At 40.2% G+C, this 27,795-nt stretch overlaps 1 protein-coding gene across 2 annotated transcripts; it reads right to left on the bottom strand.

The window, feature by feature from the left end:
* Positions 1–2,154: 2,154 nt before the first annotated feature.
* RNPC3 (RNA binding region (RNP1, RRM) containing 3) lies at positions 2,155–26,966 on the bottom strand. Of its 2 annotated transcripts, none has more exons than XM_075936629.1 (15): positions 26,582–26,966; positions 22,401–22,448; positions 20,319–20,437; positions 18,837–18,920; positions 17,038–17,149; positions 16,079–16,147; positions 13,931–14,079; positions 12,538–12,663; positions 10,728–10,864; positions 9,034–9,204; positions 8,695–8,789; positions 8,558–8,616; positions 7,506–7,638; positions 6,655–6,727; positions 2,155–3,361 (listed from the first exon to the last, which is right to left on the bottom strand). In XM_075936629.1, exons 1-14 carry the CDS (start codon positions 26,768–26,770, stop codon positions 6,668–6,670), a joined length of 1,551 nt encoding a protein of 516 aa, XP_075792744.1. In that variant the 5' UTR covers positions 26,771–26,966; the 3' UTR covers positions 2,155–3,361; positions 6,655–6,667. The 2 variants fall into 2 exon arrangements, with proteins under 2 accessions (XP_075792744.1, XP_075792745.1); XM_075936630.1 differs by having other exon boundaries at positions 2,155–2,398.
* Positions 26,967–27,795: the final 829 nt, after the last annotated feature.

The following is a 27,795-nucleotide window of genomic DNA, read 5'->3' as shown; positions in this document are numbered from 1 at the left end:
AATGTACTTTTTGATGTCCTAAGATCCTAATGATTCATCAAGAACTCTTTTGCTAGAAGACCTTAATAAACACCTTAAGAAATAGCTTCTTTATTCAAGAAAATCTATTGTGAGAATTAGCCAAGTGCTTTATTGTTGTAGCCTGGCATCTGCTTGAAACCTACAGAGATAGGAGACTATATCTAAAAATCATGCATATTGTACTAAGTCAGAATGGCCAACCCATTAAACTAAGAGAGCTGCAATAGCGGTGGAAAAAATGAGAAGAGTAGCACCGCACCAGAATTGTTGAGAGGGAAAAAAGAAAAAAAGATCTCCAGCAGTCAGAGTTGTTGAGAAAAAAAAAAGGAAGCTGCCCCTTTAAATACAATGGGCTAGGCTTTTTGGACACATAAGGCTCCAGCTGGCCACCGCCATCTTGCCACACCAGATGGCTCTCCTGCATCCGGTGTGCACAGGGAGCTGGGGGCTGTTTGTAGGGGTGCATGGGGTGGCTTTGTGAGCCACACTTTCAGGGGTGAAGAGCCGCATGCAGCTCATGAGCCACAAGTTGACCACCCCTGTACTAAGTTGACTATAACTGAAATGCTGTGATTTTTATAAGCCATTTGTTACTAAAAGTGAACTTTATAGTTACACACTATCTGGGAAGCAGACTCCCCATGACTTGCTAAAAAGGGGTAATTTAAAAGATGTTAAGATTCAAGGCATTTAATCCCTTTAAAATTATACACCAGGGCTGTGTCTACACTGCACCCCTTTTCCGGAAAAGGGATGCAGATTAGACACATCGTTATTGCAAATGAAGCGGGGATTTAAATATCCCCCGCTTCATTTGTATAAACATGGCTGCCGCTTTTTTCCGGCTCGGGACTTTGCCGGAAAAAAGCACCAGTCTAGACGGGGATCTTTCAGAAAAATAAAGCCTTTTCCAAAAGATCCCTTATTCCTGATTTTAAGGGATGCAAAATATTTGCATTGCACTATCAGAGCATTTTTACATAGTCTTTCCCACACGGTTTTAGCAGGTAATATATAAACTAGCTACACTTTATAGTTCTAAAAATTAGTAACATAAGATACTTTTAGATAGTCTAAAGCATTGGTTTTTTTAGCAATGCTGACTCAATAATAGAATAAGAATGCTAGCCTACATGGTCCTTTGGCTTACCACTGCTTAAAATTATTAGTGTGTAATATTTATTTTATGGTAATGTGCAGAGGTTTCAATCAGGACTTAGGCATCTTCATGCAAATATGGTTCTTGCTTTACTGACATTGGCCAGCAGCAACTTGCATTCACGTGAATGACAAAATTGCTGATGGCAATGTGCCTCAAGCACAAAACCAGGGCATTAGTTCTGTATGATTTCAAGACAAAACAAAAATTCCTGATTCACTAAAACCAATTCTTATTCCCATTTTTGCTTTCAGACAGCACATCAACATCCTCAAGGAGGAGAAAAAAGAGTTTTCACCATGGAGTCTCTGAATGTCTCTTCTGACAAATACTCTGTGGCATAAAGATGTAAAATAATTAAGTAAAGGTTGAACTTCTCTAAACTGGGACTCTCTGATCTGGCAATATTCATGGTCTGGCAGGACCATGGCTGTTCCAGGACCAGAGAGTCCCGACAGAAGGCTTGTGCTAGGAGCCCTGAGTTGGGGCTGAAGCCCAGTAGTGGGGATGCTCTGTGGCAGCAAAACCGGGAGCCCGGCAGTCCTGCTGCCACCCAACAACAGAGCTTCCCAGCAGTGCTGGAGGTAGTAGGGCTGCCACCCAGCGCTGCAGATGCCCAGCAGGACTGGAGACGGTGGGGCTGTCTGGCAGTAGGACTGCTACCTAGCAGAATTCCCCAAAGGGGTCAGAGCTCAGAAGTGGAGCTGCCTCCTGGCAGCACAGCTGAACCTCAGCCTTGAACTGCCATCCAGCAGCACAACTGCCTGGTAGGACTGAGAGGCAGCGAGGCTGTCCCGTGGGGCCAGGAGCCTGGCAGCCCTGTAGGCCAGAAATGACCTCTTCTTGTCCGGTAAAATCCCTCATCCAAGACTGGTCGGGTCCCAAGGGTACTGGACCATGGAGGTGTAACCTGTATTGAATTTCTGTAAGAGTTAAACATCTCCTCTCCAAAAAAGAGCAGTTAGAATGCAAAGTGAAAGGGAAAATAATAATTTATTAGAGATTTAACAAGCACATGAATATGCATTTTTCATATATCTGTCTTCTCATAAGCTACAATTTGTTTAAAAGCATTTGGAACCTTTAAAAATGAAGAGAATTAAGTCTTGTTTTAAATACATTTGAAATGCTACTACGCACTGTTCAATAGTCCTGATGATCACATTGCTTCTTCCCATAGCTTGGTAACACTTGAAAGAGATGGAACACAAAAGGAACCTGGAACATTATAAAGGCATGTTAAAACGTATACATTACTGGAAAATTTCTTTGTTCTGTTGTCAGAAGCTTAACTAGACAGTTGAAAATCTTAAGATAGAAAAAATTAGTGAATCATACATGAGACAGCTAAATTTAACTTCCTACACATATATATTAGTTTATATTACTATTAAAAAAGGAAGGTTAATCAGAGAATGCTACGGTACAACCCCCACCCTCCCAGGAAAATAAAGATTAGTAGCCACAAAACACTACCAGAAAGTGGGAAACAAAGGTAGCAATAAATAATAAAGTTTAGCTTCAGTCAGTCTGCATTACTTCATCATGAGACAGCTAGATTTTTTTTGTTCTTTGTTCTAAAAAAAGTTACAAAAAAACTAATTTCAGGTCGCTTCTCAGAAACTCAGACACAAGTTGTCAATACATAAAAGTATTAGATAAAAAGACAACTTCAAGGATTGTTTTCTGCTTATAACCACCCCATCAAAACTGAAACATGCTGTGTGGAGTTGCTATTTATTAAAAAGAACATCTAGGGCCAGCTCTGCAGCTGATATAAGTCAGCATAGCTCCACTAAAATCAATGGAACAAAGCCAGGTTACACCAGCTGAGGATGTGGCCCGTAAAAATGAATTATAAGGAGTCAGAAGGAACAAGGAGGAATGGTCACATTTTGAGACTAAGAACATTCATGGTGTCCCTTTAAGTAAATAAGTGACCTGATTCACTGTTTGTCAGAAAAAAAGTTCCCTTCATAATTTTTAAGTGTCTTACCTATGTTAATAGATTTACAAAATTGTGTATATATGAAAAAGGTGTAAATTCCTCCCCGCATCTGCACCAAATGAGAACTTTGAGATATTTGAGCGCTATGGGAAACACTGTACAAAAAAAGGATACAACAAGAAAGGATACACTCTGCATGACAGTATTACTGCAGTATTTACGCAGGAATGTTTCTAAAGAAGAACAGCAGAATGTGGTTTAATTTTACTTGATTCTCAGTATTGCATTTACACAACTTTTTTACTATCTCTTACAAGACTGTTTGATAAAATATAGCTGTTTTGATCCCTTCTCTGCATATTAGTGAGAGCTCACGTGTGCACCAATGATGACTCCATTCACATAAGCAAACGAAGTTCTTTACAACTTGAACTTTTAGGAAAATGCCAACATTTACTGTCCCATTCATTCAGTGGTCTGCATTTTATATAGGGTTCTGTTTTTCATCAACTCCATTGTTTTAAAGTTATGCTTCCATCCAATGCAGTCTATGGAGCCAGTAACCTTTGACACATTAGCTTCTACCTGATTGCGCTCTCTCATATAGTTGGCATTTTATTTAGATCAGAACTGAGTGCCCAAACGTTCATGAAAATATTTGTGACAGGAAAAGGGAATTCCAGCCCATGAAAGTCAAAGCTGTGTATTTTTCATCTTCTATGAAAACATTGTAATTAACATGCTTTCCTAAAGGAGAAAGTAGTAATACTTAGAATTACTGTCAATTAAACGTAGCCTTTTTCACTGTTAAAAAATAATTTGACACTAACAAATTACCATATAAAGTGACACTTATAGGATGCGTCTACACTGGCATGATTTTGCACAAATACTTTTAACAGAAAAGTTTTTCCGTTAAAAGCATTTGCGCAAGAGAGCATCTACACTGGCATGTGCCTTTGCGCAAAAGCATCCGTGCCAGTGTAGATGCTCTCTTGCGCAAGAAAGCTACGATGGCCATTTTAGCCATAGGGGTTTCTTGCGCAAGAAATTAATGTTGCCTGTCTACACTGGCCTCTTGAGCAAGAACTCTTGCGCGGCTTATCCCTGAGCGGGAGCATCAGAGTATTTGCACAAGAAGCACTGATTTCGTACATTAGAACGTCAGTGTTCTTGAGCAAATACTCACGGCCAGTGTGGACAGGTGGCAAGATTTTGCGCAAAAGCACCTGCTTTTGTGCAAAATCTTGCCAATGTAGACGTAGCCATATAGTATTCGTGTATCCATTTAACTTTGCTGGGTATTAGGAATGTTAAAATGCATGTAATTTTGTAAATGGATAGCCACTGAAATTTGCAGCAATTACCTGGTTTACATGTTGGGGGGGGAAGGGAAACAGCAGCAGTGCTCAAGGGGAGCCAGTTTCCAGCTTCCCCCCCCACCCCAAGGCTGCTGCTGCCTCTGATAAAGGTGTGTAACTGTGACAGTTAACCAGTGAGCCTAGGCTCATCAGTTAACAGTGTACATGAGTACACATTCACATCCCTCCTGGCTATACAATTCACATTTTACAGTATTTTTATTTTATTTACAAAATTTACTTATAAACCTGAATCTCTTAAGCCTTTGTTCCTTGCAGATCCAGACTTCATACCACAGAAACCACTATTTTGCATCAAGTCATTTTGGCTCATGGCAACCATAGAAAATTAGGGTTCATGTTTGTTTTTCTTTACCAAAAGCAAAGCAATTCAAAGTTACTGAAACTCACACACCCACTGTGCCACTTTACTTGAGTTCTGTAGTGGGCAATCATAAACACAAAAGTTGTATGTATTCCATGATACTTACAAAAGGCTGGGTTAAAGGAAGGTGTTTTGACTGTCACTCCTTTTATTAGGCTTTTAATTTTAATCTGCTAATGCAAATCTAATCATTACAAATATAATAACTGTGAATTGACTGTTCAGAATGTGATTAGAGATCAAACCAAGGTCTAGATTTTTCTATTTATATAATATGAATGTGAACTGGAACTTGTAGTTAGTTTAGTCAGAAAGAGGAATAGTGACTTATTTTAATTTACAAAGAATAAATTGGGAAGACTAGAATTTAATTGCAGTACAGTTTTTTTCAGTGCTCAGAGTTAAAGGTTGCCAACATCTATTCAAAGAGTATCTTCATTGTTTTTCAGCATTTGTCCCACTACATAAAATAACTGTAAAACAATGGAATAATTCTATGAAGAAACAAAAGGGAACAAGTTTCAAAACAAAGCTTATTTGTGCCTTTATCACTCTTAGAGTAAATTAGCTAACTTGTATTTATTTCTTGTCAACTAATGTAAGAAAATATTTGTGAATGGTATTTGTTTTTAATTTGATAAAATTAAAAGTTAACTTTGCCAAGTGGGACCAAATCTTATTCAAAAACAGATTACACACCATTTCAGTATTGCACATTATATAAGTTTCAGAGGGAGTTTCACCAACAATTCAAAAACATAAGAAAAACCCTTAAAGGCATGTATATAGCTTGGCCTTCAATGGACACAAGAAATCTATGATAAAACATCTATTTTAATAAATACTTTATTAGTGACAGTAAAGCTGAGCATAATTTTAAGAAAATGTGCTGTTATTCCACTGGAAACAGCAACATTGAAGTTATCTTCATTTAAAAAAAAATCAATAGATAACCAAATTAATCATAACATTTAGGGATATTTTCTTAGATACAAATTAAGGACTTGACTGTATGAGGAAATTTGAACACTTTTTCAAACATGATGTTAAATATGCTTTTATTGGCAGTGTGGACAGAGGTATTACAGAAAACCATAACCAAACAAACCTATTTTTAAGCACAATTGACTGCAGACACGGTTGCTCCAGCTCTGGCAGCCAGCCCCAGCTCCACAGGGCTGGGGCCAGGAAACAACAGCCAGACCCAAGACGGGGCTGAGAATGGGAGCCCCACAGGTTGGGAGTTTTGAGCCATGAGATACTGCTTAAAAGGTTAATTAGTTAAATATTACCTTAACCTAACGTTTAACTGGTTAACCCATTAACTGGGATTTTACGTCCTTAACAGAAAGGCCAAAATCTTGTTTAACATTACACAAGCTAAAGCATTAACTAACAATTAGACCCCCTTCCCCCCCCCAAAAAAGGGAAGGGATTAAAAAAATGCCACTAACTAGAGTGTCACCAAATCAAAGACTTTTTGGAAGATGCCAGAAAGGAAACTCTCAAGTATTATTTATGCATTTCAGCAATGAAGCAGTGTCTGCTTCTGGGGCATATAGGACTGTAGGAGGATGATCCTTGGGGGTTAGACTGACAACATCCTACTCTCACCCTTGTGCCCCAAAGTTAACTGTAGGGTCAACAGTCCTGTGATAGATTTCCTTTTTTAGAACACCCTCCCCCCTCCAACACACAATGCACTCAAATAATGGATTATTAAAAAACAACAGCCTGTGTATGTCTGAATGTTCTTTCCTTTCTCACTAAATCTACTTACCTTTAGCATAGTTCTATCTTTTTCTTTTCTCTTCTTTGGAATCCTGTTTTGGTCTAGCAGATCGTGCAAATTGCTAAGCTTCTGTTAAGGACTTTAAGTCCAAGTATAAGTGATAATTGTTAGCAGGAAGTCATAATTACATTAGTGGAGGAATACCAATTTACTAGAAGATAAATAAAGCTTGGATAATGAATGTATTCTGATGCACATGTAATATGTATGTAATTTGCATGCTCAATCCAACTTTATCTCTTACTCCAGTCACATGAAGTTACACTTACCCTTTCTTCAAATCAAATTTCACCATCACATTTACTTGTAGCTCAAAATTGGATTTTCTGTGTGATCCATGATTTCATTGGCATATATTAACTATTTTTAAAAACATCTTTGAATTTAAAGCTGTTACAACACATCATGTTTTTATCTGAATATAAACTTTGAAAAGAAATAGCTTGTTGATTTGTAAAGAGAATTTACAAGTGAGTCAAAATCTTCTACAATAATACCCCTGATACTGCAAACACCTACATACTTGACTTTACTCTAGTCCATGTGACTTCTTATATGAGTTAAGGTAAATAATATTTACTCTTCTGTTCAGATTGAAAGTCTAACTAATCAAGTTTTAAATTATTATAATTAAAACAAATGTGTAGTACATGACTACTACATTGTCTGTAATTTTAATATTTAATATCCATTCTACAGTCATTTATGAATTTTAATAATACATTTCTACTCTACAGTCATTTATGAATTACAGTGGGTTTACAGGACAAGCAGCAAGAATTTCTGGAACTGTCCTAAATTTAAAAGCCACTAAAATGCAAACATTTGGAAAAGGATACAACCACCATGGGTTTTTCAAACAAAACGTATCCGTTTACTTCTTTCAAAGCTTTAGTAGCTGATTTTTCATTAGGAAGGCCAATGAAAGCCTGTCCTTTCATGCGACCTTCTTTCATCAAACGTATATCAAACCTAGAAATAAAATGGATAGAGGGAGGAAAAGTTTAAATTTTGCCCCATCACCACCACAATTTACAATAGACATTAATTTCATAAGGTGCAAGACGAGGTGTGGAAGTGGCATCAATGCCCACATTCTGATACAGGCAGGGATATAACACTAGATACTGATGATAGTTTGCCTAGAAAAATAAATTAGCAATTTGTCAAAAATCAAGAAGGCAGAATAGCAAGTTGATGTCCTATTGCAACAAATACTGCATACACAAGCAAGCATTTAACAGATGCACAGCCAACTAGAACTTCAGTCATTACCAGGGCTCGACAAATAATACAATCTACTTGCCACAGGCCACAGGCAAGTAGATTGCAACCCGGAAGAGCTGGGTTTGGGCGATCTGCGCATGCGCAGATCGCCGGACAGCGTGGCTGGCGAGCCCTGGTCATTACAATGCTGTACATTTAGGCCAATCAGGTGACATCAGGAATGGAATTAGGGTTTCTGTTGTAAAGGCACAGCTCAGTCTTTAGAACAAGATGTACCACTCCACTTAGTAGAAAGCAGTTGTGTACATACTGCATAGATTATAAATACTGCATTAAAAAAATATTAGCCAGTCTCTCTCCATTTTTGTGTGGTAGGTGTCAAAAATATTCTGTTAATAAGTACACCACTTCCAGATAAACTACTTAAACTGGGCATTTTGTACTGAAATGTAACTTCAAAAGCCCACATTTCCACTATTTGCTAACTACATATGAAGAATTCTATTCTCTCTCAACAATTAACATTTTCATGCCAATTTGATTTTCTTCCAAAAATTAAAAGCAGACTAAAGGTACTTAAAATGACTAATTTCAACTGTAGTTTTTACCATTGCTTTAAAAGTTACTGCATAGCTTAATTCCATGAAGAACTGAAATAACTTACATAATTCGTTCAGTTTCTGATTGAAAGTCAACATATCGTCCAAAAATAAACTTGAGATCCTGAAATTAAAATGGGTGTGTAAGAAAAGGCAGCAAACAAAGAAAAACAACATAACATTTTCATCAAGCCTTACTCACCTTTTCTTGAACTTGTTTTGACAAATTCTTCACGTAAATCCTACAATTTGGATCACCTGGCTCATAATTTTTAAAAATGGAAAGTTTTTCCATTTCTTGACCAAGACAGAAAAAAGAGGAAAATAATCAATATGCATATAATATGACTTCAAAAAACTTTACATCAGCTTTTTAAAACCTCTTAAAAATTATACATTGTAACAAAAACAAATATCTTGCAACATGAATAGTAAATTACAGGCGATGCAACAGTAACGTAATTTCCTATTTTAAGCAAAATATCAATTTTTAAATTATTGATTTGTATATATTAGTTACAATATAATCAAGAGAAAATACCTCCTCTAGAAAGTCTGCCCTTTTCCAGTTCCCTTCTAGAAACAAATTCTGACAGTATTTCATCATCATCTTCTTCTTCTTCTGTCTCCTCTTTATCATTAGAGCTAGGAGCTGGAAAGATCTTTCCAAATCCTGCGTTAGTTGTTATTTCTTCTGTCATTGCATAAAGGTCTGAAAGTTAAATAACATATTGTACAAAATGTTTTCATATTCAAAAAAAGGGGGAGGAGAGGGAAGAGGGATGGCTGCAAGCTAGCAAATCCTGAAGTTTTAAAGGGTTCAATTTTTGAATATCAGCCAAGATAGAAAGGAATTTTAGTATATACACAATGATTTTTTGCAAGCAAAGTGTCCTAATTCCTATTTTGACAGAAGATGTCTGTTTCATATACACCTCCATCATTTATTTTGCTGGAGAAAATATCTATCGGCAAGATCCATCTTTTGTCATTGCTACACTGTTACTACAGGAACTTCGTAATATTGGGAAATTCACTATAAAGACAATGTGTAACATGAGCAAACTGTACGATGGAGCATCACAAAAATGACAACCACAGGAAAGTTGTTCTCTTAAAAAATCTGAAACAGAGACTGAAGCACACACTAAGTATTTTGAAGTGCCTGTTTACCGCATGGAAAGTCTTCAGCATAATTTATAATATTGTTTAAAAAACCCACATAATTCACATGAGAAAGACATCATCTTGTGTTGATGAGGCAATTTTAGAGCCTTAAAATCTCATTGAATCCTGCATTCTGAATTACAACTGAAAATCTTATAAAAGAGAATTCCTGAAAGAAGTGAATTTTTAGAGCAGCAGGTTCACTGTTTGAAGAATGGACATTATGGTGCCCAGAGTGACATTGCTATGGCTGTAGCACAGATGCAGCCTATAGAGATGGAAGAGGTTTTTCCATCTCTGCAGGAACACTACTTTCCTTCATGGCAGTTTGTTTCCATCAAGCTTTTTCCCCCGTCAACCTGTGTTTATAGCAGGTTTTAGGACAACATAATTTTTCACCCACTGAGTTTCACAGCTATGTTGACCCAAAATCTAAGAGTAGAACAGACCTTAGGGTTGAATTCCTTGAAGGAAAACTCCTATTAAATAAATATAAAAAAATTAATCAGTACTATCTACGGAATCCTCCCCCCCCCCTCCTCCTGTATATCTATAAGGCCACAAAATTTGGTATGCAGCATCCTCTTCTCTTAACTTCAAGCAAGATCAGAGTTTGGTTGTCCCAGGAAAACCAAAAGTGATGAGAAAGGGACAATTTTCCATAACACACAAATGGAAGGACTGCAGTTTGGAGGGACATGATAGGAGAGTGGTCACTGATGGGAGGGTGCTCACAGGATAGAGTGTGTAAGTAGCCTTCCTGCCCCAAACTTTTCCTTACATCCTCCTGGCCCTTGGCTGCAGTGCTGGGAGGGGAGAGGGAGACAATAAGCCCCTGGTGTGCTGGGGGGCTCCTAGGAGGGAAAGAGAGAACACACACAGCTGTCCGCCAGCCTCCTGCACCCTCCCCGCAACATCCTCAAGGCCCTGCCCTGAAAGACTCTAGCAACTCTGGGTAAGACCGCTAGTAGAATATAAAAATCTTCAACTCAGCATATCTTACTTGTTCATTGCATCTTAAAATACTGCAAATCATTACAAGAAGAATTTAAGGATAAGCATTCTTACCATTATTCTGCTCTCTCTCTAAGCTTTTTTGAAGAACAGCTGGAATGTCTGCAGAAATCTGGAACTTAATTTTTTTATGGCCTACAGATTGTGGTTGCTCAAACACATCCGAAGGGGACAGTATAGGGTGCAGATTACTGTTTAAAAGAACAACATATCAATCTTACTTAAAATGTAATTCGTCAATGGAACAGGCATGATTAAACAAAATATATGTATATTTCCCAATTATAGTTCACGATATTTATTATTAGAACATCAGTTTTCTATTTTCAAAGCAATTTTAAACTTCAGATTTATTAACATTTAGTGATTTACATTAAGTTAATGAGTGATACATCATATTTAGTAGGTAAACAGCAAAAACAAAGATCTGAGACAACCTTATAACTACTAGTATACAGTAATACTAAAAAAATTGTCTGAACAGTAAATGGAATAATATAAAGCATAATCAAATGCACTCTCTTAAAGACTGCATGCCAAAGAAAAGAAATTTGGCTTGTTTTGTGTGTCTACACAAATCAGGATTGAAAGAAATACCATTTTAAAAAATTAGCTTCACTCTTAGGTTTGAAAGTAGATGAAATCTTTTAACCATGAAAAGAGTCAAGAAATTCTAGAAGAGCCTTCCAAAGGGAGAAGTCAGGGCAAAAACCAAATTATTTCTAAAAACTTAAAAAACAACAACTTGTAGTACTTTAAAGACTAACAAAACATACAGATGGTATCATGAGTTTTCCTGGGCACAACCCACTTCTTCAGATGACTGGAGTTTAGAGATCAAGTTTTCAAATAAAACAGGAAAAACTTTAAAAAAAACAACAACAAAAGACTAATAGCACCTTAAAGACTAACGAAACATTTTTAGACTGAGCATAAATTTACGAGGGGGTGCTATGATGAGGTTGTCTACAATGACATATAGCCCTTTGAAGACTGTTGGAGATGGGACACTAGATCGGGAAGGCTCTGAGTTACTGTAGGTGCCTGGCTAGGGGTGTGACTACATCTTCAGGGTTTAACTGATCCCATATTTGGGGTCCATAAGAAATTTTGCCTGAAGTCAAATTGGCAAAAACCCAAAGGTAACAGTGATGTTCACTTTCTTCTGCTGCACTGAAAGCTGGTCACTAGCTGGTTTGACCTAGAGTAAATGGTGGATTCTCTGTAGGTCAAAATCTTTAAATCAAGATTTGCGGACTTCAGCCACAAAGTACATGTTTATTAAAGGAGAGGGTGGGTGAGGTTCTGTGGCCTGCAACGTGCAGATCAGACTACATGATCACCAGGGCTCGACAAAGTATTGAATCTACTCGCTCGTGGCGAGTAGATTTCAGCTGGGTACCCCGTTTGTTTGCAGCGCGCGCATGCACAATGTGGGTCTTGCGCATGAGCAGTGCAGGGCTGGCGAGCAGCTTTCGCTGCCATTTGTCAAGACCTGATGATTGCAATGGTGCCTTCTCGGGATGTTAAAATGTGTTTATTTAGGTAAACATGTAACCACTGAAAATTTCAGCAGTTATCAGTTTACATGCAAGGAGGAGAGAAGGCAGAGAAGCCAGTTCCCATCTGCTTTCCTCATGCTGCTTCCTCTGATAGAGGGGAAGGTGGGGGAAGGAGGGGACGTGGCTCCGCAAGAACCAGCTGTTTAAAGCTTTAGTAACAACTGAACTTCATCATTCAGCAGGAGCTTCTGTATTAGAGGTGAGGTAGAAAAATAAATGCTGAGTAAGGCAATATTTGGGATTATTCCTTATATGTAAAATATATGAGTACTACAGAAATACAAATAATAGTAAAACAGTACCTGTGAGGAGTAGATGTGGGAGCATTCAGCAAGTTTTTTATCTTTTGCTTTTTTCTCACACCACGTGGCTTTGTGGTTATTGGTCTTTTAGGCTGAATGGTTGCTAATTCCATCAATTTAGTCATTCTAAAAGTGAAGCACAAAGAAATCCAAAATTTGGTTTTGTTTTTAAACTAGAGATGCCATTTTAGAAATGTAGCCTCTTATTTCTGAACAGGACCTCTGAAACGTAAGTGTGTCGAACAGTTCTATTATATACTAGGAATATTCAGCAGTACAGAACATTTTGATTGATGAGAACACGGATTATTAAATTTTACTAGTACTTGGACATGAAGAAAGGATGTAAGAGCTGCCTAAATCATTCACCAACGTGAAAAAAGGTAAACCTACAAGTGACACACAGAAGTTTCATTAGTACATTATGACTCATAAAAGGAAATCTTTATACATAGTATTAAAAATATTTGTTCTTTCAAGGAGTTTTAGATACTCCTAGATTGGCAGCAACAGATTAGCAGTAAGAAATATTTTTAAAGACTACCCTAAAGGCCTAATACCACACAGTACATAGAATAATCAGTTTCTGGCTTTGCATGTTAGCCAAACCCTTGACATTGGTAATAGTGGGATGGAGAACTGGAGAAAGTCAGACTTTCACAAATATCACAAAAGAGGCAATCCAAAATCAAAAGCATGTAGCATGGCTACTTATGAGAGGTAAGCACATGCAAATGAGCTTTGCACCTCCTGCATCATATTCAGTGTATGACTCTTAATTTTCCCACAAATGGGACTGAATAATCAGTATGCAGATGCATGGAAAGATGATATCAATTCCAGAGCATACACTAGATTTTGTTACGTGTCTTCCCCTAACAGGTGATAGAGGAAGAGAGGAGAGAGAGAACAAGTGTACAGAAATAAGTAATGTTAATTTTTGAGTCATATGGTCAAGTTCATCTTTGCCCTAAGGGCATGTGTAGTCTGTTTTAATTTCGAAAGAGGATATGCAATTTTCACGGGAATTTGCATATCTTCTTCCGATCGCTTTTTCGAAAGCAGGTCTTTTGAAAGTGAAAGTATTCTGGATGTGGATTTTTTGGGGAAAAAAACCCTTATTCGAAAAAGAGATCAAAAGTTAAAATGTAGCCTAGATGTGGCCTGACGTTCAAAAGAGTGCTGTCAGCCTTAGAGTGCATACTAAGAACTTTGGCTTCTTTAAAATTTACATCTGGAAAGGCCATCTACCTATTGGAATAGCTGGGGATATTGAGTCACAAAATTGGAGCTTCTATGAGCCAGGAGACACAGAGTCTGATTTAGCTGGATTGAGACCTATAAGAACAGCACTTTTTTTAAGCATGGTTTGTTATTGATTTGGATTACAAACCTCTCCTTTTCTTCCTCATCGGCACTTTCATATTCAGATTCTTCTCTGCTAGATACCTGATCTTCCTCTTCTTCAGGCAAAGGAGGCTCCTCTGGAGGCAGAGGAGGGATAGGCGGTGGCGGCACAGGCATAGGTAAATATTCTTCATACTGATCAATGAAAAATAAACATGAATTATTTTAACACTCACTTTGGAAAACTATGTTTTATTTTCTTCTGCAGAAATAAATATGATAAAACTGGCAGATGGCAAAGAAAGCTTTTCAAAACCCACCATGTTTATTGAGATTTATGTACTCACTCTTGACAAATCCAGTTTTATGAGAATTTTACATCTGACAATTCAAACTCAAAAACAGTAACAAAATGCTTAACACTCTTCTTTCTCCCACCCTTCACTACCATTTTTAATTTGAAGAATTAAAAAGACCACTTCAGAAACTAAGGAAGGAGAAACAGCTGGCTTCAAAGAGGAATTTTGGTTTTCTATTTTTAGTTTTATAGACTAGAAAAGAGCTTAGTTTGAGCATACGACAGGAAACCAGGTGTTCTCAAATTCTATTCTCAGCTATCATGCTGAATTGCATCTGTGACCTTGGACAAGCTATAAACTCCTTCCCTCTGTAAAACAAGTATAGTAAGGATTAGTTATTGATTAGAGAGAATATTATCAGCAGTTTCCCAACCAAAATAACCTCACGTCTATTTACATGACTCCAAGTGCACTTTGCTATAAAGCTTATGGTCACTTCGATGAACAACATGGGGACAACTGCATAAAGTGCTGAAGTCAATGAAAGTGAAAATGTTCAGCTATCTTTAGTAGCTGTTCAGCACTCTAGGGGCACTGAATATTTGGAAATGTTTCTAATTTTTACCTGTCCATTACATTTCCAGTATTTGATCTTGTCCTATTAGAGTCATGGGGTAGGACTTCAAACATCTGGATGAATTCACTGGTATGCTAAATTTACTATTCACAATGTAACCTCCTAAACGTTTACCCATTCAATCCCTGGAAAAGCAGGTGGTTGTATACAGAGCAAGCTATGGGAAGCACTGGACCTGAGCTTCCCTATGCTTGATCCTGCCAATGGCATAATTTAGAGTAAGCCCTCTGGGCTTTTAACATCCACTGGAGGAGCTGGCCCCAGCTCCCGGTGTCCAGACACATTGGCGAACTGGGGCCACAGGTTCTGGTCCTCCTTGTCTCTTCCCTTTCGTAACACCAGAGAAACTGCTTTCATCATGAAAGTTAAATTCTAGGATGAAATCAAGTGATCTTGTGGATTTCACACCAGCTGTCTGAATCTCATAAGCACTCTCTGCAAATGCACAGCTCAAAGAACATTTCATATGTTATTACTGTTAGTGTAATACATGAATGGCAGTCAAATTAATTTCATATTTCCTATAACTGCTACAATATACTGTCTTCTCTATCACATTTTCCAAGTTACTGCTCTTCACTATTCTTTGAAATATTCTGAAGCTATTACTAAAAGGTCATGACACAATGACTTACTTCTCGTACTTTTGGAAAATTCAGTTTTCCTTATGACCGAAATAAACATACACCAATTTGGTGCCCATACCAACACATCCAATAGCTACACAAATGTGTAATCAGCAGCAAATACTAATAAACCTCCTAGGACAAGGCATACATATTAAATGTAATACAAGTTGCACCTTTGTAAACTGGTGCTCTCTTGTCCGGCAACATCTGTGGTCTGAAAGGCAAGAAGCCAAGTTCCCCACAATGGGGCTGCCCAGAAGAGCTGGGAGCATGGCGCACCCCATAGGGGCTGCTCGACAGGGCCCAGAACTTGGCAGGCTGCAGCAGAACTGCTCAAGGGGCTGGGAGTCTGGCATGCTGCAGCGGGGCTGTTCAGCGGAGCCTGGAGTGCCCTAGTGGGGCTGCTTAGTGGAGCCTGGAGCTCAGAGCGCCTCAGGGGACTACAACAGGGCTGCAGTGTCCACCCCAGCTTGGCTGCCCAGTGTAATAGGCAAGGAGAGATGGCGGCTGGAAGTGGGGGGAGGGAGTAGATATGGCCTCCGCTTGTCCAGAAAAATCCCTCATCCAGACTAGTCAGGTCCCAAGGGTGCCGGACCAGGGAGGTCCAACCTGTATATAAAATTTCTTACCATGGGTGGTCGAGCAGTAACTGGTCCAAAAGGTGGAGGTAAATTCATTTTATTCATAAGATGCAGCACCTGAAAAAAAATGGTAACAATTATTTTTAGCAACAGAGAAGTTCATTAGCACACTACTTTCCAACTCTTTAATATTATTTTTTAAGTATTCTACTCAATTTTAAATAACACAAGTAAAAATCTACAGAATTTTACAACAGCTAAGTTTGTTAAATGCAGAAATGTTAATAGCACAAGCTATTTCAATCTTCAGTTTCCATTCCACTAAGAGGGTGTCTTTTTGTAAATATTTTCAAGTAGAAGTTTCCTTTAAAACTCAGTTCAACTATAATCAAAATGTAGTTATTTTGTTTAGTACTTAACACTTATATTGTTCACTGCCTGCATTGGTATTGTAAAGTAGCTTAGCATCATGAGTGATATCCCTTGTGGTACACATTGGGGTAGCTCCACTGAAGTCAGAGTTATGCCAGTTAACACCAGTTGAAGATTTTAACCCAATATTAAGCTTATCTTATGAAGTTAGTATTTTGCTATGAAAAAATAAAAACTCAAGTTATAATGTGCGCTAATGAGTAAGCAAAGGATGCTAAACCACTTTCAGGTGTGTCAAGTAAAATTAACACAAAAGATTTACTATGAGCCAATTTGCAATACTGGGTACCTGAGTCAAAATCAGACTACAAGGAGGTTAGCCAGTGCAATGTTCAATGCTAGAGAAATTACATCCCACTTCTTGTCAACTAAATTTTCACTATATTTATTTCAACTTACTTAATAGCAGAAAGTTAACTTATAGCACTGGAAAAATCAAGTCTTAATTATTCACAATAACTGAAACAGCAGCACTAACTATGTAGCAGAATCATCACTATAGTAAATATTTAAATAAAGAAGGAAAATATTGGCACTTAACTGGTATTCCTTTGCTTTTCTTTTTCTTCACTTACCTGTACATAAAATTTAGGCACACTTGCCAAGGCATTTGCTATATTTGCTAGGATTGTACTTGAAGGCGGTGGATATAGATATTTCAGGCAAGAGTTTATAGGAAATGTTAGCCTGAGAACAATAAACATTGTAGAAACTTTTAAAATCAGTAAATCAGAAGCAATATCAAATAACCTTACATTTTCTGAGCCCAGAGGTAAAATTAAGAAAAAAACAACTTTTGAAATAAATTTTGAAATACATCAGAGCCACTTATAGTTAAAAGAATAAAGCATTCCATTAAATCCAGATATTTCAGCCAAAAAAATACAGCACAGAACTAAACCTTGAATTTCAGAACTGATCTCCTGTCCAAAGTTATCACACTTAAATGATTAAAAACAACCCAAAAACCTGCCATCAAAGGGATATTAAACTTCAGGTTCCAGGGATTAAGTGGCTCTTTGATTACCAGAGACTAGGATGAGTCCTAATAAAAAGAGGCAGATAAAATTACTCCATCATCTGTCTCCTGCAGGGTTTAATACCTTCCTCTGAAATAAGGAGGTTTAATTTAGATTAATCAACTAATCAAACAGTCAATGTAATTTGCATTAACTATTTGATGAGGGCGCCTCCACCTTTGAAATGTAGCAAGAGCGCTGCTGGCTATTGCTACATCTCAAAGATGGAAGCACTGTGGGGAGCACAGGCAGTGGGGGACTCAAGCAGTCCCCCGCTGGCCCTGCGCTCACTGCTTTTGAAATGTACAAGAGACCTGAAAGGGCTCTTGTACATTTCAAAAGCAAAGCCCCCTGGGTCTTGTACATTTCAAAAGGAGGGAGCGCTGGGCCAGTGGGAGACTGAGTCTCCAACTTGCCCCAGGCTCTACACAGCGCTTCTGCTTTTGAAATGTAGCAAAAGCCCTGCTCTTGCTACATTTCAAAGGCAGAAGCGCTGCCAGTTCCCTGCTGTGCCCCTACCACTTCTCCCCATGGAGACAGTGCTGGGGGGAACGAACTTTTAAGCCAGCTCCCCCGGCACCAGATCCTGCTCCCCCCTTTGCTGTCTCTCTTTGATAGAGGCAGCACGGTGGTAGAGGGGAAGTGATCAGTTGACTAGTTACTTACATCCCTACTCTGAAGTATCTGATACTGGTCAATACCTGAAACAGGCTGCTGGACTAGTTGGGCTTGAAGTCTTTAGACAACTTTGAATTCTCTTCTCTCCAATTGCGAGTTACAGCTTCTGCTCCAAAATATGCTCTGTGTGGTTACACTATGGATGTTAAGAGGCAGATAACTGACTAACTGTGTAGTTGATACAATTTGGGAGATGCTCTGTCCTGGCTTGCGCCGGTCCACAAGCTACCCCCACTGCGGCTTTGCCTTTTAGATGTAGTAAGAGCCGGGTGGCTGGCACTGGCCATGGACAGGGGCTGCTGAGCAGCCTCTACCTGGGCCAGACTGGACTGCCATGGATAGAAGCTGCTGCCGGAACAGCCTCTGCCTGCAGCAAGCCTCAGCTCGCTGTGGTCAAAGGCTCCTTTGTGGCTGCCTCTACTACCACCCCACTTGCTGCTGCCTGTCATACAGAGGCAGCAAGGGAGTGGAGGCTGAGTAGTTGACTCAACTAAAAGCATACATCCCTAGGTTACACATACATATTAAGGCTCCAACTCCAACAATACTCAGGCACGTACTTTACTTACATACTTAAAAGTTTTAATAATATAAGCAGGAATTTACCGAATAGGAGACAAATTAACTATTGTGTGCCACGAATATAATAGTTAAGCAGATAAAGAATTAGTATTTACCCATGGCTGGGAGCAATTCCATTCTCTATTTTAAGACAGCTTGGCTCTTTCCTTTCTTTCTCTTCTTTCACTGGTTCTTCTGACCTGAAAAACAGATTAATATTACATAAAGTTGGGCAAAACTCTATGAAATATGTAATACCCAATGCTCAGTAGAGGAATATGAAACATGCTTCACTTGTAACATTCTTAATTTATTCCAAAATACAGTAGGTTAGTTTACTTGGCCCCTTAATGTATTATTTTTTGGAAATGAAGTATTGTGTACAATATTATAAAATGAGACCCAAATTATCACACTCCTTGGTTATATGCTTAGATTTAGAATGAATGGGACTAAAAATAAGGTTTATATTTTGAAGCATAACTACACACGAAGTATACATTTCAAGAACTCAGACATTTTTAAATCATATTCAAAGTGTTAAAAGCCATTTAATAATATGAATTAATTGTTAAGGCCAAAGTCTGCAAGAAGCTCCCTGAAAGGGGGCCAGGCATTTATGCAGAGCTCCTCAGAAGACTGAGGCTATAGTCAGATTCGGCTTGGTTTGTACGACAATACACAATGAAAAAAGGGCCAGAAAACTTCACCAAACTGCTGTGCACGAGTTTAAATCCCACAGAGAATTATAGCTCCTGAATGAAGCGAGAGATGTTCCAGCCTTATTATATGGCCTTTGTGTGGGGTAGTGGAGGTCCCTGAAGAACTGGAGACTTTCTCTGCAAGTGGACTCTAGTGGGACTACACACAAATTAGGGCAGAGGTTCCCAAACTTTTGACTAAGGTGACTCCTGTCCTTCCACCTTCATTTTGTCTTATTTTAAAACTCACCCATGGCTAAATTCATGGGGTGTCCTCAAATATCACAGGCCAAATTCCAGATTTTCTTCATGAGGTGGCATTGACCACTCACAGCAATAGCCTCAGCCCTAGCACTGAAACCATAATCCCTGATAAATGCAAAGGAATTCTGGGTGAGGTTGAAAGGGGGGCTGGCTCTCTATTCCTGTATGCCGGGTCACAATGCCCCGAGTGGAAAGCTGGACCCATCTCCAGGGTACAGGAGACCTGCTACTGTGCAGTGAGTGCAGGGCAATCCATCCCCCTTCCTCATGGACTCCCCTCTCCACCAGCCTGTGACCCATTTACAACCTTTCCATGACCAACTGGTGGGTCAAGACCAATCATTTGAGAAACACTGGATTAGGGTACCATTCTATATATAATGATGGCACAACTAGACCTGAAGTGAGTAATGTGGGCAGGATTTGGGCTGTCAGTCTAGATATACACTTTTGCCCTTACTGTAGAAACTGAACTCAAATATGTTAATGTTTTTAAATTGACATGTTTTATTTTGTGATGAAAATAAATAATTCAGATATTGTGAATATTTTAAAAATTCTCATCTCTCATTGTTATGGTCAAATTTATAAAAAACTCTAAACATGGAAACAAGGTATTATGCACATACATACCTTTTATTTTTTTCTGAAAGAGAAGGTTGGCTAAGAACATGAACATTGTCTTGTTCCTTTGCAAATTCAACAACTAAAGTATGACCTAAAAGTCTCAGCTGATGCAGTCTTGATAATGCCTTCAAATAACCACAATAGAAAGAAAGAATATATAGATTCCGTTAAGAGAAACATTTAAGTACATTCCAATATAAATTAATGTTTTCATCAGTTTTAAAGGTTCAATTTTTCTTCCTTACATCCTGGCTCTTCAGCTGTCATTTCTAATATAACCTGATTTTCACATCAACTTCTACTATGTACAACAGAACAGACAGAAGTGTACCAAAACACAACCTGGAAGAAGCTGATTTTGGAAAGAGAAAGGCAAACACATTAATTTCTATTAATTTTCTGAAGGGCTAAGTCAAGGCTATCAGCAATCAAGGTTTCTGTGATTACATGCTGTATTTTTAACTAGATATAAACAAAGCGGCTTGATTTTTGTATTCTATTTTTAAAAAATATGGGCATCAAATAGGAAAACTGGCAGCTATATCAATATTAGTAACACTTGCAACTATCCTTTAAATAATGTAACAAAACTTAATTATTAAGCCAGAATCCGTTCAGCTAATCTGTTGCTCTCTCTATATATTTTAAATGTTCTATATTTATTAATAGAATAATTAAAAATAGAACACTTTGATATAAATAGGGTGTAAATAGCCTGATACTTCACAGGCTAATCACCTCTCACCAATTCTTAGTAGTTATGTCAACAAAGTCGTGAACACCACAGAAACATTTGACATAAAGGATGTACATTTCAAGAGCTGTTTGATAGTGGAGCTACTCTGTAACATAAGCTCATGCTTGAGCCTATACTCAGTTCTAACCCCTTTTTTGTGTGTCTACACTGCATCTGCACTAATGCCAGACTCCCAGAACTCTGCAAGGGTGGAGGGTCTGAGCTCTAGTTAAGCAGAGACTCAGTATCCAAGTTCTAAGTCCTGGGAGTCAGATGCAAGCATACACAATTCCCTGGTTAACTTTTAGCCCTTTCTATTTCAAGTTTACAATCCATTCCATTAGTCACCCTTATTCCCTCTGCAAATGGCAGGGACTCAGATTAGGGATGTTAGAGAGCAGGTAATAGAACAGTCAACTAACCGTGTAAATTCTTAGTGATTAGTTGACTGTTCTATTGCCCCCAGTGATGGGGCCAGCAGCCAGTGAGCTCCGGTCCCATTCCCAGGGAGTCCTCTATCATCCCATGCTGCTGTTTCTGTATCAGAGGCAGCAGTGTGGGATGCCAGGTAGGAGCCAGTCTGGGGGGGGGGGTTAGATTAAAAACCAGCTCCCCGCACAGACCAGCTGCTTGCCACCCTATGCTGCTTCCTCCGATACAGGACCAGCCTCTGTTCGCAACGGCCCACAGTCGCCGCAGACAGAAGTTGCTCTAGAGGATGTGGAGCAGTCTGTCTGAGGAGAGCCTGGCCTTGCTGATAGAGGCAAGGCCTAGGCTTATCAGTTAATTCTATAGTTGACTACTAATTTACATCCCTAACTCAGATTAGGGATGTAATAGTGTAGTTGATTAACCAATTAACTGATAAGCGAATGCTTACAGGTTAAGGCAACAGACTACCCACATTCCCCCCCCCCCTCTTTCCTCCGGGTACATTTTTCAGCAGGCAGGCCAGCAGCCTGGCTCAGTTCTTGCTTATGCCCCGTCTGGGACCTACTGATATAGAGGCAGCAGTGCAGGGTGCTCCCCAGGAGTGAGGCCAGGAGCACACTGGCTGCCGACCCCACCCCTGGGGACTATCAAATAGACGTGTAACATCTAAAATTTTATGCGGTTACACGACGATTTGATTACATGATAGCTAATATCCCTAGATATAACAGTGGGTTTTTTCAGTATTAGTAACATGTATATACTTGTACTCAATTTTATTATATTTTAAGCATTTGTTTTGCATCCTTCCCCCTAAAACATAATATTGGACAATTGGACAATCAAGGAAATATTAAAAGTTAACTAGAGACTTAGAAAAATAATTTGCTAAAATATTTAATGGAAAGCGCAATACAAACCTTTCCAGCTGAACTGTCATTGGGAAAAGTAGCAAAGGCAGTATGTTTCTGTAAAAACAAATGAATATTATTTATCTTCTGCTGATCTAAAAAAGCTATGTCATATAAGAGCTTTCAACCATATACACAAACTTTTGGACTAAAAGTATTTTTCAAAGATTTAGCACTAGAAATTACATTTAAATCTCGAAGTTAATACATTATTTGCAGGTATCATGTTTTTTGGTTTTTAGCCTACTAAACTTATGTTTTGGGCAAGAGTATGTGGCACACAAAAAGTAATAAGAGGGAGGGTAATGGTTCACATGCTGTTCATGAAGGCAATGAAGCTCTGCAAAAACGGAGCAGTGATGGGCAACATACGTTCTTTGAGGGGATAATTACTCTGCAATATAAGTATGTGCTTGAACCCATCTCAGTGTGCTCCAAGACTGTCTCCTGAGATAAGGTATTTTTGTTAACTGCGCTTACCTAAAATTTGTGGAGTGTTTAGAGCAGCACTTTGCTGGATGAAGAGGGAGCGCAGAGATGTCACAGTCAATGTGTGCAGTCAGCATGCACAACTCTTCACGTGCCCTTGCTTTATGTGCATGTCACTTTACTAATACCATTAGGAAAAAACTATGTGGACAAAAACCAGTATACTCTAGCAACCCTGCTTCTGAGCTACCGTAAACGCACACAGAAAAACTGATAGGCTACATGAGACCTACAACTGAAGGTTGCACACCACTGAGGTAGAAGGTTTTGACAAATCTTCACTTCTTCCTCAATGTAAAATTAAAGCATGCTTAGTTTTTTGGCCAAGCAGATGCTGAGAAAGTTTGTCAAGGCCAGAGTTTAACATGACAAAGCCATCTCCAAGTCATGCTAACTGCATATGAGACAAACTTTTCTGACAGACTTTTCCCATGAATAAAATCAAAGTCAACAGTACCATATGGTGGAACATCAAAATAATTCTTATCAATACTACTTTTCCTATTGCAAAGGACATATCACACCTAATACCATGTTCTGATATTGGGAGGTTTTTCTGCTTATTTTCTAGCATGGATGGTTTACCTCTTTTTTTCCCTAAGTTTAAGACACTTGTTCTAAAGTGCCTTCTCAGATTTCAAATCTGAAATTATCAATCATTTAATTATTAGAGCAGACTTCAGTCTAAAGTTTTATTAGCTGGTATCATTTTATACCCTTATCTCGCAAACAATAAAAGACACACTTAACTTTATTTATTTACATACTAATTTCAGTAACAAAAATTTAAACTGAGGTTTAAACAATATACTCTGTTATAGTAAAAAAGCATTAAGGGTTTAACAATAAAGAAAATTCATATCTCAAGATGATAGACCAAACTATAACAGGGCATTGCCGAAACTAAGTCTTAATAAAGCCCCTCTACTCTGGAACTGTCCAACATTAAAAAACAACTCCTGCTTGCAGTAGTTCAGGCTTTTAAATTATTTTGCATTAAAAAAAAAAAAATTGACTTTTTCACCTCTAACCATCAACCCACGCATCTTGTATGTCTTGGAGCTCTGAACTGTCCACTGGCACCATTATAAGAATTTGTGTCTATAGAATTCTAAATTAGAGCTTGAAATACCTTTATTTTATATTTTCAAATTTCAAGTGCCATTTTCAAATTTCGGTTCAATGGCGCTTGATAACTTTTAACCCCAAATTGGAGTCTCTATTTTTACTCCTATGACCCTTAAAATTAGAGATGTTAGCCTGGGCTCATCGGTTAATCCTAATGGTTACATGCAGCTTCCCCTCCCCCGCCTCTGTCCCACAGAGATAGCAGTGCCTGGGGCAGGTGGGAGCCAGCACTCTGATAGAGAGGAAGGGGGGATAGTGAGGCAGATGAAAGCCAGTACATGCTGGAACCCAGATTTCAAGCCTCCTTCCCCCGTTGTCTCTGTAGCAGAGGCACACTAGGGAGCAGGAGGCAGCTGGTATGTGCGAGGAGCCGGCTCTTATGGAGCCGCCTGCACCCCTGCGCTGTTCCCTCTGATAGAGATGCAGCAGCAAGCACGATGGGATGAGAGCTAGTACACATGGGAAGGTGACTTAAAAGCCAGGTCCCTGCAAGCAGTTACATACATGTTTACACAAATAAATCTTTTTTTAACATCCCTACGTAAGACCAACCCCACTATATTTCAATAAAAAAAAAATAAGTTATATTGTTATTTTCAGAATGCTTTCATAATAGTATTGGGCATTGGTAGGGATGTTAAATTTAGATTAACGGATTAATCAATGCAATTTGCATAAACTACTGGATTAGTCAATAAGGGTGCCTTTCCTTTGAAGTTTAGAAACAACCCCAGGGCTGTTGCTACACTTTGAGGCAAAAGCACTGCGGGAGCACAGAGCTAGTGGGGGAATCAAGCAGACCTCCGCTGGCCCCATGCTCCCTGCAGTGTTTCGAAGCAGCATTTCAAAGCCGCAGACCTTGGGCTCTGTTGCTTTAATGCACCCCTTCTTCTCCCCCTCCCCTGCCTCTTTCTGATAAAGGCAGTAAGGGGGGGGGAAGCGACTAGTTGACTGGTGTGTCAACTATCCAATTACTTATTGCAGTGATTCCCAACCTTTTTCCCCATGGAGGAACCCCTAAAATAATGTTTCATATCCTGAGGAACCCCTACCTATGAAAACGTTTGCAGGCCAGAAAAAGTTGACAGCGGGGAGCGCAATTCAATTACTGCTGTTATATATGTCAGCCTACATTGTAAGAAAAAAAATTGGAGCATTTTTCCTGTCTTTTTTTGTATTATCTAATCTTTTTTTCAAATATCAAATAAAAAAAAAGATTTCTTGCAGAACCCCAGACGATGGTCTGCGGAACCCCGGGGTTCCGCGGAACCCTGGTTGGGAAACACTGACTTACTGGATAGTTGACTAGTCGTTCACATCCCTAGGTATGTGAATCATATTGCATAATTCTGGTGCATCATTTAGGGCAGGCATGTCCAAAGTCCGGCCCGTGGGCCAATTGCGGCCCGTGTTCCGGTTTAATACGGCCCCCCAGGTAATTTGGCAATATCTATCTTTTATGGCCCCCAACGAATCCATATGTATTGAGATGAATACATTGTAAAATCTCAGTTAATGTCAGTTGGTCTAAATCAGTTATAAATATATTTGGACACGACATGTATACTTGGTGTTATGTTCCTGTTCATATTTTTTGAACTTAAAAGTTGACAGACAACCTTTATTACCAATAATATGTAATGTACTTTACAATGTTCCTGACATATATTTCAGCTTCCTGGATTTTTTTTTCATCTGGCCTTCAGATATGAAAGGCAGAGTGATTTAACACCTGTTTAGATTTGTCATCCATGTGACGAAATGAAAAGTATGCCGTTTGCAATAAACTTTGCATAAAATAGTTAATTTGCATTTAATTGTAATGGTTCAAAGAATGTCAGGCAAAATGGTCGGCCCTCACGCATGTTCACTTCATCAAATCTGGCCCTCTTTGAAAAAAGTTTGGACACCCCTGATTTAGGGTCTCATCAGATCTTTTATTATCCATTTGTCATTGTCACAACAAAAACTTAATTTTGAAATAAGTTGTACGTGGACACATCCCTGCATCTGTCTGGTACCTCACTGACATTTCTGAGGGTCAGTCAGAATTTTTCAAGATCTTTTTATGTTTGATGGGAAAGTAACAGTTTCAAGGAAACTTCTGTTGAATCCAAGACAGAATCTGAGGGCTAAGAGGCTGCCCCCGAATAGCGACTAGCCTGGCGATGAGGATGCGCCGCTGCGCTGTGAGAGACGCAGGTTCAAACCTCTGCTCTATCAAGAGAGTGGCTACCCGCGGTACAAGTTACATACGAAGGGCCAGGAACTCGGGTCTCCAGGCGGGGCAATGGAGCCGGACACTGAGCTGACTGTGCGTCAAACACCCAGCGTGCGGCCAAGAACAAACCCATGACCCCCGGCCGGGCACCGCGCCCCGACTCCCTTCGCGCGTGCGGGCGGAGATGCTCTTTTCCGCTCCCCGGGCGGGGCGGAGCCTCTTGCCGCACAGCTCCGGCGCCGCCAGGGCTAAGTGGGAGTGCCCCGGCGGACGGGAACCTCACACTGACCCGCCCCGCCCCGCCCGTCTCGGTGTCTCCCTCCCTCGAGAACCCCGCCAGGCCGCTGCCTACCAGCCGCCCCTGGTCGGACAGGACCCGCACGGACACGGCCCCGAAGTGCCTCAGCAGATCCTCCTTCTCCGCGGCCGTCAGGTCGGCGGGCAGGTGCCGCACCAGCAGCGTCCGGCTGCGCCGCCGCCCCACGCACGGGGGCCCTCCCCCTGCCGCTGCCTGGTCCTCCTCAGAACCGGTGGCCGCCATCTTGGGGGTAGGGGGTGATCCGGGGTCAGACAGGCCGCGCGAACCCGGCCGCGACACCCAGGGACTGCCGCCCCCCAACGCTCGCGAGAACTGCCGGGGAGAGGGGCGGGGAATTCAGATCTCGCGAGAACCTGTGCGCTAAGCTCCGGGTTCTTTCGGCGCGCGCTCCTCGGTTGCTCTGCTGGAAGAGTTTGGGCGCGGGGGTGGGGCGTTGCCGTGGGCGGGACGCGCACTCAGGCCCGGCTGCCCCCCCCCCCCCGCGGTTCTGACCGACCCTGGGCGGGACTGGGCCTCGGCTCCCTTGTCCCCAGCCCGCGCTGCGCCTGCCCAACCAATTGGGGTTGTGGCGGGCTCCGTGGGCGGGCGCTGGGCTCCTCAGTCCAAAGGGGATTAGAAGTCGCTTCGCTCCCAGGTCGCGTCCACACGGAGCAGTTCTCCGTCCGTTGTCCGGTGTAGCCGCGCGCTCGCTGCGCCGCCGGCCTGCTCTGCAAAATTAGATCAGCCTGGCTACGCTGCCCAGGGCTGTGAAAAAAATTGTACTCTGGGCTCAAGCTAAATTCCGAGGTTCTCCCCCTTGGACACACGTGGTCCAAGATGGACTCCAAGCAGTAGGTGGAGAAGTGAACATGCAGCATTGTGTGCCACACACTAGATCACTGCCTGTGTGTCAAGCAGACATTGGTCCCAAGAGTGCCTACAACAGCTAGCGTAGGTACAGAGTACATAGCAATGTGCTTTCCCTCCCCACGCTTTGGGCACATCAGACACAGAAATAATCGGGAGAGTTTTCATTTACTGAAGGGTGGCAGATCATTGTAGGTACAATGACTGAGGGTCAGGTAGATGGTGTGAGACAAATTTCTGGGACGTCAGCTGCTGAATTTGCAGAGTTAGTGCTGGGTCATGAACGCTAAATAACTTGTGGGGTGCAGGAGGTTCTAGGAGATGAGCATCAGCAGGTTTGGGGCACTGTCTGCTGGTGAGTGAGAAAAGTTACGCGAAAGGTGAAGTGAGTAAATTGCAAA

This window comes from Pelodiscus sinensis, chromosome 9 (assembly GCF_049634645.1).
Source record: "Pelodiscus sinensis isolate JC-2024 chromosome 9, ASM4963464v1, whole genome shotgun sequence".
In the NCBI taxonomy this organism is placed as follows: Eukaryota; Metazoa; Chordata; order Testudines; family Trionychidae; genus Pelodiscus; species Pelodiscus sinensis.
The sequence above is the reverse complement of the archived record's forward strand: the minus strand, read 5'-3'. Positions and strand labels throughout refer to the sequence as shown.